This window comes from Adiantum capillus-veneris, chromosome 23 (assembly GCF_014529385.1).
Source record: "Adiantum capillus-veneris isolate H3 chromosome 23, ASM1452938v2, whole genome shotgun sequence".
Taxonomy (NCBI): Eukaryota; Viridiplantae; Streptophyta; class Polypodiopsida; order Polypodiales; family Pteridaceae; genus Adiantum; species Adiantum capillus-veneris.
The window spans coordinates 136775901-136787134 of record NC_140953.1 but is presented as its reverse complement, the minus strand read 5'-3'; the positions used below and the strand labels follow the sequence as shown (position 1 = coordinate 136787134).

The following is an 11234-nucleotide window of genomic DNA, read 5'->3' as shown; positions in this document are numbered from 1 at the left end:
ACCCCTCTTATAAGCAAAGTATTCTAGAATCGGCAAAGTCGATGCTTGTGCATAATGCTTGGTTTTCTATTCTCCATGTCAATTGCGATTGATAGAGTTTGCTAAGAATGTAAGAAACGTTTTTTGATTGCACAAGCTACAACTTTTGTGGTGTAGTTGTAGGTTCCAGCTATATGCCATGTGTGGAAAAATTACCAGCTGAGGTGCCAAAGTTGAAGGTTGATGCAAGTCTAGACTCCCACACCATGGAAACAAACATTCAATTTGATGATTAGTCAACTCCAGCTGGCAGGGAAGACTCATGCTTGACAAGTGACAAAACTCTGGCTTGCGAGGAAGGCTTGCATGTGGCAATTGACAAAACCCCAGCTGCTGAACTAGAAGGTGAACTAGAACCAAAGGAAACTGAACCAATAGAAGATGTTGATGTTAAGATGATGGATTCTGTAGCGCAAGAGCGGGGGGAAGTAGTACAATGCATGGTTCAATGTGATGCAGATCCAGATTCCCTCGTCTTCCTTAGTGATATGGTGAAGAAGTCAAAGAAGCAAAAGAAACATGATGATGCTAAGTTGTTTTGGCTACATGACTTGGCTCCCTACAAGCATTGAATGATTTTTATTGATGTGCCTCTTTATGGTGCAACTGGACAGTTCAAAAAGACGCGAGCATCAAAGAGAAACCACTCAAAGCAACAATCTAACAAGGTTGAGGATGAGAATGATGGGATACCTCCTCTACTCATGGCTTGTTCAAGAAAAGCATCTCAGCACGAAGTTTGTAGGATCAACCTCATTGCTAGTTTCATCTCTATAGCTCATGTTCATGCTTATCAATGTGTAAGTTGCTTGGGATTTGGTTTTAGGCAGAGGTGGAAAAGCGACAAGCGAGAAAGTTCCGAAGTCACCGCCTCGTGCAAAGAAGTCCCCCAAAAAAAGTACTTCCCTCCAACATCCCGGTATTATTTTCCACCCCCCAAAGCCGTGTTTGGAAGAAATTGTGACATTGAAGACACGTCACGTCTTCACTCTCTTGTAATGACAAAAATCTTTGATTCTTGCTTTTTGAATAAAAATGAGAATTTTATGTTGCCCTCCATTTCTTTCTCTCAGTTTATTGCAATTGTCACTCTTATTTTGGTTAAAAAGTGCTTAATCAATTCATTTTCAATGTAAGACCGTTCTTTTACAAAGATATCAAAAGAAAAGGGGACTCTTAAATTGCATGTCGAAGAAATAATAATCATCAGAGATCCACTGCCCTTTATTCTGGAAACCATCTCCTCGCTACCATTTGATATCCCTTCAGGGTGGCAAGCATTAGTGTTTGATCTTAACGGTGCCCTCTGTGCTTCATGGATTGAAGATCCTAATAACAAGGATGGTTAGCCACCTGATCTGAAAAATGTTGTGTTCGACCTCATCAACAAAAAGGGGGGTAGGTTTGATTGAGGCTTTGAAGTCTTTTTTTAATATCCACAAAGCGGGAATTGTTGTTCTTCAGGTACCTCTATGTTCCCAAGGATGCACAATAGTTTTTAGCTTGGAATGTGGGTTGGGAAAATATTTACGTATGGAGATCAACAATGCTGGAAAGAGTGAACAAAATAATCAAGGCAACTTTTGGGGGGCTTTGTGACTACTTCAGCGGATGGGCTGGACAACAATTGTGTAATGTAGCCACATTCAAAATGGTAGGTGGAAAACCAGTTTTTTTCAAAAATGCGCAGAATTTTCTAAAGTTGGTTCCACACTTAAATACAAAAAATGTTCTATTGATAGACAACAGTTTTTATAAATTCCATTGTAATTTTCTTGGTTCCTACATCATTGTACCTGACCTAGAGGGTTGGCATTGTGAAATCTTGTCCAGAGATTTGCAGGGGGTTCTTGGCAAGTGATATGATGCTACAGATCGATCAACCAAATCTTTCACCTTCAATGTGAAGCCTACATCGGAAGACGACTATGTTAAAGCTACACTCCAACAAGGTGGTAAGACAACCAGTTATGAAGGATACTTGGAAGGGCCACATTTGATGCCAATGGTCTTTCAGCACTACTATCTCATCCTTGTCACATGAGTGATATTTGTAAAAAGACTATGTAATTTTAGGAAGCCAGGTTTTGTAGCAAATCCAAATGAGTCCAAAAGACCTGGACGATTGGGTTCTTTAAGAAAAACCTCTTCTTGGGAGGGAGTGTTCAAAAGCCAAGCGTTGCTCATCTCTATGCAGATTGTTTGATTTTGCTACATCAAACACGTGTGGAAGGCCAAGAACAGACGGGTCTTTGAGAATTCCCTAGGAACAATTAGGTTCACAAAGATGATACAAAACAGGGAAGCGATTGTCGCTAGTGGGAAAAGGATGAAGTCTAATGAGTGGAACATGGCGATTAGCGTTGCATGGACTGACTGACATCGTTAACTGGATGGGTCCTTGTTCTGGTCGTGGGATTCTCCCTATTCCCAACGAGTGTTAGCTCTGATGTCCGTGTCATTGTCGTGGGGTGGCTCCGCTGTCAACCGATATATCACCAATTTCTAAGTCTTGGGAGAAGGCATGGCTCAATACAAGCATGTCTTGAATTTGTAATTATTTGGTTATGCTAATATAATCTACTCACCATTGTGAGTGTTACCCCAAAAAAAACCATACACATGAAAAAATAGACACATGTTCATGTATGTGCATGTATTTACACCAAAAGAGTGGGAAACATTGGCTTTACTATTGAGTTTAATGCACTTACTCTTGCCTCTCCCTTCATGCATTGTTTCCATCTAGGGTTTGGAAAGAAACTCTTAACGACGCCGTTAAAAAAATTCCAAAATTGCCCTTGTGGTGGGTGACCACCACACACTACTCTCTCTCTCTCTCTCTCTCTCTCTCTCTCTCTCACACACACACACACACACACACACACACACACACACATTCACAAGTACGTCCATTGTCAGCATAAGATGTATACATTTCACTTAGATAAAGAGGGAGATCTTTGTGTTTCTTTCCGCACAAAAGCTTGATCTTGGATAGTCTCATTTTCATGCTTGGGTCTAGTGGCAATAGGATCTTTCTCTTGAAGAAAATTCATTAGCTCAACGAGTGTGGATGAAGATGTTTTCATAATCTTGGTAGGGAGGCTTCGATGCTTCAATATTGTTGTGGGAGATGTTTGCTTATTAGAAGGCATTATTTGCTTTGGTAGACTTACACTTCTCCCCATTTCTAGGTCATCAATGGATGTATTTTCTCCATTGAAGCTTGTCTTCTCTTGGGTACTCTTCTTCAATGTTTTGCCAAAGTTCTTGTAGTACACATAAAGTGTCAGTTGCACTCCACCCAACACAAAGCCAATGACATTGGGAATCTACATAACAATCAACAAAACAAAAAACGATCTTATTGTAAGAATCATTGCTTGAAATTAAAAAAAACGAACTATTTTCTCAGCCATGATTTTTAAGGGCAAAGCAATTAGACAATTGCCAAAAGCTAGGATATATATTGGCATTTATAAATTTTAACCTTGAAAATCAAGGTCCAATGGAATTACAAACAAGATTTGTCATTTTCTCTCATGAATTTTACACTACGAACGTTGAATGTGAACACTGGTGCGGACTAGAAAATGAGATTACTAGCGATAATGTAGAGTAAAGAATGAATCTATACAAGCACGATAGATAAGGATGCACATTCCTCTTCATATAATATCTTTCCTTCTAGATTTAGGTGGTTTTCTAAATCGTCTAACAAAGGTGCTGAGGTAATGAAGGGATGGAGGAACACTTGATAAGAGTTAAAAGGAGTGTTGTAGAAAAGAGACCGTTGAATGACAACTTATCTATGTATATTGAATTGCAAAGGAGCTTTGGGAGCCTCAAGATTTGGATTGCATGGAAAAGCTTTTAGTTTCTTTCATGAGAAAACTATTGGGAAGATACTCTTGACCTTCAAATCTGGGATCTAAAGATTATGTCTCAGAGCATGTGAACCTAGCTAGTCCTTGTAGTGGATTTATACATTTCATCAAGCACAACCATATGTAGCATCAAATGGCTGATAATTTGGTGTATAAAGTCCAAGAAATACACCCTTTATATTTAAGGGTTACTGAGCTTTTGGGATATGGAAGATGACTAGGCATCGGAAGAAAAAATTGAAGAGGAAATGAAGGTGCAGATTTATGATGCAAAGCTGTGTAACCCGTTTTGTACATGATGCATTGTATCTTAAAAGTCATACCTAATGGCTTCAAAATAAATATCTTTAAATACTTACATATAGTGCAAGTGCAAGGACGCTCTGAAGAGAATAAAACGCTAAAAGGAAATTAAGCAAAGAAAAACACAAATTCAGTAGCAAACATCTTGATCGCATCTGTGGTGTTGTCAGTCATGTTGAAAGTTGCTCAAAAAGAGGAGAAACAAAGCAGGAGTAACACGTGCTATATAGCACAACCCAAGTAAGACTCTAAGATTCCTATTATGCAAAAAATAGCACTGATAGAAACTCTACACAAAAAGAAGAAATTATATGTGTAGTGTTGATGTCGTGGAAACAGAGGCCAAAATGAGTCCGAAGATCAAGCTCTATGAGCTTACCCAAAGTATTTATTGGCCAATTGACACTCACCAAAGCTCATCCAAATCGGAGAAAGTGAGCAAGCGTGCATTGGCAACTATACCCGGGAGAATGCAACCTGCTCTGATACCAATTGTTGGAAATAGGGTTGCAGGAAAATTAAACACAGCTTGGAGAAGATGAAGAAGCTCAAGGCAGGCAACATGAGAGTAGTATTGCTTAGAGCACAATGCAAAGATAAGTTAGCCCTAAAGTGATGGGCGTTTATACAATACACCAGGGAGAAAATGCCCCAACGGTCTTAAGTGTGTTCACACCACATCACCACCACATGTATATGGTAACAGTCACTAGCATGCTTGCCTATATATACAAGACTATTGCTCATTCTTGAAAGGATCACTCAAGAAGGAGGGTCTCTTCGAAGCTACTCCATTGCTCTAAGATAGACATTGTGGTCCACGTGGATAGATTTTAGTCAATACTCGTGCTCCTACCGCATTAAAAAAATTATTTACTCAATACTTACGCACATATAATCCTATTGAACAATGAGACATGGTATAAACTAAAAAGGCTAACCCTACTCTCTTAAGTGACTTGCACTTTTAAGGCTAATCGTCTAAATATCCAGAACCAGAATCATTCACTAAATCTTTATGCTAGAATTCATGCCCTCTAGTATTTCACTTTGTCAAGTGAAATGCATAGGCATTGAAAAAATTGAGAGAAAAATGAAAATATTTACAAGTTAATGAAATGATTTTAGACTCAACGTGAAAATAAATAGAGTTGGGCACCCGAATCTACACATTAAGCCGACTCTTTTTCATCAATTGACAAATTGGATGACATTGTAAAGAAAACTACAGCATGCTCGAGATATACTTCAAGCAAAACAATTCACAATTTTTTCAATGGGATCATGCCAATGCTTGAAAAAGACCTAGGTTTAGTGAAATCCCACTTAAAAAATCTTAAAGTTTACCTCTAAAATTTTGTTTTGAAGGTTAAAAAGAGCCTACAAAATTTTGGAAATTTAGTGTAAAAAGAATAAATATTTATTGTGTTTTTGGATGAAAATAACTCTTACCCCAATAAAGACGTCCTTCACAAGTAAGGCATAGAGAGCCCAAACTCCACCATTGAGGAAGAGAAACAGTGACAAAAAGAAGGGCATGAACTCCACGCTCTTTGTGCGAATCACACTTCTCTATATTGAGTAAAGATGAAATTCATTAAAAAAATCAATGATTATATCTAAATCAATGCTAAAATGACTCTTCCTCCTTTTTTTCTGTCACACAATGATTCATGCTCGGTTCTTTGAATGCCTAATTTTAAACCACGACTGCGTGCAAATATGCATAAGTGCACACTTTTTATGGTGAATCCAACCACCTTTAAATTCCAAATTGTATTCAAATGCATGGAAAGCAAGAAAGAAACCAAGATAGAAAAAGAGTAAAATTGTACTCACCAAAGCAACAAGTGGGGAAGCATACATGGAAACAGAGATTGCAGAGCAAATAGCCCCCACAACAAATACCCTCTGAGATCCCTTTGTACTAATAAAAGTAGCAATGAAAATTAGTCCAAAGCATAGCCCATCTAGTAAGAAAGCCAACAATGCTGTTCTTGCCTGTAAACCAAGTAAGCACATGAGTATCTTGTAAACTGAAGGTGTGAATCCTTCTAATGGAACATCTCCTACTATAATGTGATTTAGCACCTCACACGATATGAAAGTTTGATATCGTCTAATATACAATCTAAACTTGAATATACATGCAAATAAATCCAGAAAAGATAACTCTCCAACTCATTCTTTAAAAAATGCATTTTACAAACACAAAATTGGACAAATTAAGCTTGGTCCACCTAAGTTTATAGCTTTGATAACCATTTGTTGTAAAGGCTCTACAGATTGAACACTAAACTACTATCCACTCCAGAGTGAATGACATGAGGATGATGTCCAAATATCTGAAAAAATAACACTTGAGATAGTACTGAGTTCAAAGGAAGCCAAGAATACACAGATATCTTTTGCCTTATTAGGTTTCTTACAAATACAACTAGCCTCTTTTAGCTTATACGTAGACTCGGCCTCTAGGTCCTTATAGGCTTGAGCCATGGAACACTAAGGTGTGATAAAGTGCCACCTTGTAGATTGAAGCCTCAAGCTAGTTTCACACACCAACTCACCCTAATTCTCGCCGTTGTTGATATGCATATATTTCAGCACCCCTCTCAATGCGATTGTACATGGAATACAATTTGCACTGGAATACGCTTTGCTTCTGGCAATGTAGGGTTACAAATGTGATCTTTGTTTGATTGAAGGCTTAGAAATGGATTACAAAAATTGCCTCAAAGAAGATGAAGAAGCTTGTTCATAGTTAACGTCTAATTTGTCTTTGGATTTCAGAAATTTACTTGTATTATGTCCCGTCTTCTTGAATTATTACATTTCATCTTGTTGAGATATGTCTTCCAACAACCAAAGAGTACTTGCCGCCCTTTAGAGCTTGACTTGATGTGAAAACTACTTGAGTAGGCTCACTTTTGAAGATTCTCTACGAAGGAACTCTTCATCAAGAGAGAGTTGATGACTGCTTCCCTGATAATGAGCCAGTAGCCTAATTTGTCCATCATCTTGCCTCTAATAAAGCCTTGACATGAGTGAAAATTTCCCCATTAAATGTTCTAATGTGAGGCTTATCAGCTTCATCCTTAGCCTTTATGAGGAAGGCCTTGCCGCATATGAACAACATTAGTGTCTATTCCTCTTACATTCATGGCTTTAGACGATTGAATATACAAGCTTGCAATTTCGGAGGCTCACGATCAAAGATTAAAATCGTGGGTTTTTTGTTTTTATATTAAAAAGTTATTGACATAAAACAATCAAGAGAAAATTTGCACTGATAGAAATCATCCCTACTACCGTGCCAATTATTGGCTTAGAGTGCACTCAAGAATTCTACAAGAGATGTAGCAATGGCGATTGATAGCTTGCAGGTGGCACTTTGATGAATTGGCAATCCAAAATGAAACTTCAGCGCTGAGAAGACAACTCAAAACTGCCAATTAATGTAAATGTCACCTTTTGTTTCTATAGAGAATAGATAATTGCAGCAATGTTCAACAAACTGATAACTCTCATTGATGCTGATGTTGCCTATGATAGAGGAAGGTTAGCAAAATGATCTATAACTCGTCGAGAAGGTGACAACAACGACTTATAAGACCTTTGAGGCTATGTAGAAAGAGTAGAAAAACACATCTGCTTCTAGGAGAACCAACAGACTATGGCAAGGAGAGAGAGCAAAGGTGCACCAAGTTGTGTCAAACACATACATTGTCCACAAACCAAATGCCACCTTTGAAGAAAGAAGGCCCTAGGTGGCACTTCACTTCTCCCCTCACCCTTAAAATGTAGCTTATAGACATAAGAGGGCTCGGACTCTTTCAAGAAAATTTCCATGCCCCATACCATGCCATCACCTGCAAAATATGCAGTGTGAGATAGATGAGGATTGCATATGAATACGAAGTGAACGTGGTGTGAACTAGGGTCACTGTAGAGTGAAAAATGAGGATTCAATGCCAATTCAGTAGCACTTATCAAATCATGTGTGTTACTGCACTGGCAAGGCATTCAACTTGGGATACAACATCATGAGTTTAAACCCCTCCCCAACCTATTTTTTCTCCCAAAAGAATCAGACACTTCATGGTCAGTGATGGTCCAAGGACATAGGGACCCCCTCCAAATGAGAGGTTTCCAATAGGCCCACATGCATTCTACCTTATTCGATTATTTTGTCCATTTTTTTAACATGTGAGCTACCCTTCCAAGGATACAAAAGATTTCTAGGAAAAGAGTTTTTGAAATTCGAAGGGCACCTTAAAAAATCGATGATGAAGGGTGTACAAGTGCAACACTCATCAAATGATACTCGTCTCTTGACAAATTTTGATACAACCCTAGGGTAAAACACCCAATTAAAAACCGGGTCCCTGTCTTGCGACCTGTCGCCCCCCTAAAATAAAGCCGTTAGGCTCCAATTTTGGGACACAGCAGTGCGCGTGGCGAACTGGTTAGCGCTGATGACGATTTCTTTTTAGTCGTACGATCATGCATTCAAAGCCTCGTTGGTTCTGTGGTTCCACATAACACCCTTCGCTGTCTTCCTAATCGTGGTCAATTTTGTTGCACACAAAATTTTGTTCGTTTTCATTTGCGATGCTGCTTCTACCCATGCTAGCCCTTGTGCTCATCTCTTGAATGTGCCCTTCCACACTCAAAATTGTGCAATATAGTGGTGGCAATCGATCCACTCGCTTAGGTGGCTCTATATAGGGTACCAAAAGAACAATAAAGAAGAGCCTTGTACCTTATAGGCATTGGTGCCCCTCAAATGATGAAGGTTGTCTAAGTCCAACACTCATCATAAGATATTGGTTTCTTGCTCGCTTATCATATATCACTAGTGCTTGAACGAGGAGTTCAAGCAAAAATTGGCCAACATGTAGCTCTCATTTATGACCCTTTGTTGGGACTCTGTTTGGATTTTATACTGCTTTTATGTGTCGCGGGGGTTTTCAAAAGGATGTAATTGGGAAATCCGAGTTGTAATTTCATTAGCACTTAGTTTTCAAGGTTAAAAATTGAGCACTTTAGTTATAAATCCCAATAAATACCTTAGATTTCAACATAAATCCCAGTTGTATTATGAGCTCGATCTTGACAAACAAGGCCAAGAAAATGGTTATTTTTATTGATGGAGCGATATGGGTGTTGAATGCGATCCTTCAGTGTGATAGATTGTCGTACACCTAACCACTTAAACTTACCAAGTGTACATGGCTTACTATTATTCCGAGTTGAGATAAATCTACACCCCATGACCGACGATCAAAGCCGTCCTTATAGTTGCAAAAAATTGGGGTTTAGTATATTTGATAAGCAAATAAATTGCAAAATCATGACTAGATTCCGAACTTGCCTTGCAAAAAACCGGAAAAAATTTACAAGTTTTAGTGTAAATACCGAAGAGATGCTTCAAATTCTGACCCAGAGACCAAAGTGTTGTAAGTTTTCCATTATTTTCTTCGGTTAGGAAGATTGTTTTTCGCAAGCCCTAGGTGTGGATCTCATCCCTTTCCTCTTCTCTTTGATGCTTCTATTGTATCGAAACCACTTTCTTCAACTAGTTCCTCCTATGATGGATAGGGTTCCTATAAACCACGCCTAAGTATGCACCTACTCAAATTGCTAGACGTTCTTCACTTCCTTTTGGCTTTTTTCTCTAAGAGGAGACCCTAGGGAGATAGGCCCTTCAGGAATACAAACTTTATTCATGTGTTTCTTTGAATTAGCCTTCAGTTCAAAAAGGTCTCTATAATAAGAATAAGGTTAATAATGGCCTTCTCTTGTTTTAGAATGCCCAAGTGAGTTTTCAATTACTGTGGTACAATGAGAATAATATGTGCATTGCAATTAAACTAGCACAAGAAGATTTATAATTTTCCTCATGTAGGAAAACGGAGTCTATTTCAGTGCTTTTCATACAATGCATAACATCATGAGCTTCTGCTCTCGAGGCACCGCATACCTAGCTAGGTATGCAGTCACCATGTGGAAATAATTGTGAGAATTTGTCCAAAACTTCTTGTGTAGCTATAATTATAAGAGCTTTGCTTAAGAAGAAGATTTACCTTGCGTTGTTTGGGTACAAAAATCAGGAAAACAATGAGGTAGAAGGATTGCAAGACAGTGCCCGCGGCATTAATCGTGAGGATGAGGGTTCCTCCGGGCTTTATAAGTCCATAATAACTCCACAGGGATGTGCTCAGCAAAGTGCAAATGTAAGGCAGCGCCTTGAAGTTCTCTGTTGATCTCCTCTTGTATATTCGCCAGAAGGTTTTCCTGCGCATCTCTCCCTCCATTAGCTCTCTCTCTCTCTCTCTCTCTCTCTCTCTCTCTCCACACACAACTTACATAGGAGATGTGAAGACGAGAATGGACAATATGTTTCCTGCACAATTTCAATGTCGAGAGCACTGTGAGCATTTGTGGTTAATACCATCTAGCATAGAGAGATGCAGGGTTCTTAAGGTAAGAGAGAGCACACCGAGTATCCCCAGCAGAAGGGAGTAATTCATGGCTGCCATGGGCGCGCGCCACACAGAGACAGACACAGAGAGAGAGAGAGAGAGAGAGAGAGAGAGAGAGATGATGGTGATGAAGAATTACAGCCCAACCAATATTTCACAGGAATAAAGTTCTGAAACAAGCTGGGTGGTGTGCGTGGGAGAGTGTGAAAGAGACGCGACACACACTAGATAAGAGAGAGAGAGAGAGAAAGAGAGAATGTGGGGAGAGCGGGAGGATATTGGTAACTGCATCAACACACACCAGGCTAGAGAGAGAATGTGGAGAGAGCAGGCTAGATTTTGCATGCCAAAGTTGATGCTGCTGTCCGAAGGCGTCTCTCTCTCTCTCTCTCTCTCTCTCTCTCTCTGTGTGTGTGTGTGTGTGTGTGTGTGTGTGTGTGTGAGAGAGAGAGAGAGAGAGAGTGCAATTTAGCGGGGCTGAGTGGTCGGAAGCAATACGTACTAGGTAGTGGGTAGT

At 39.3% G+C, this 11234-nt stretch overlaps 1 protein-coding gene across 1 annotated transcript; it reads right to left on the bottom strand.

The window, feature by feature from the left end:
* Nucleotides 1-2954: 2954 nt before the first annotated feature.
* LOC147428664 (bidirectional sugar transporter SWEET16-like) lies at nt 2955-10947 on the bottom strand. The gene is made up of 6 exons (XM_086496903.1): nt 10735-10947; nt 10602-10638; nt 10319-10529; nt 6072-6233; nt 5685-5804; nt 2955-3374 (listed from the first exon to the last, which is right to left on the bottom strand). Exons 1-6 carry the CDS (start codon nt 10772-10774, stop codon nt 2979-2981), a joined length of 966 nt encoding a protein of 321 aa, XP_086353029.1. The 5' UTR covers nt 10775-10947; the 3' UTR covers nt 2955-2978.
* Nucleotides 10948-11234: the final 287 nt, after the last annotated feature.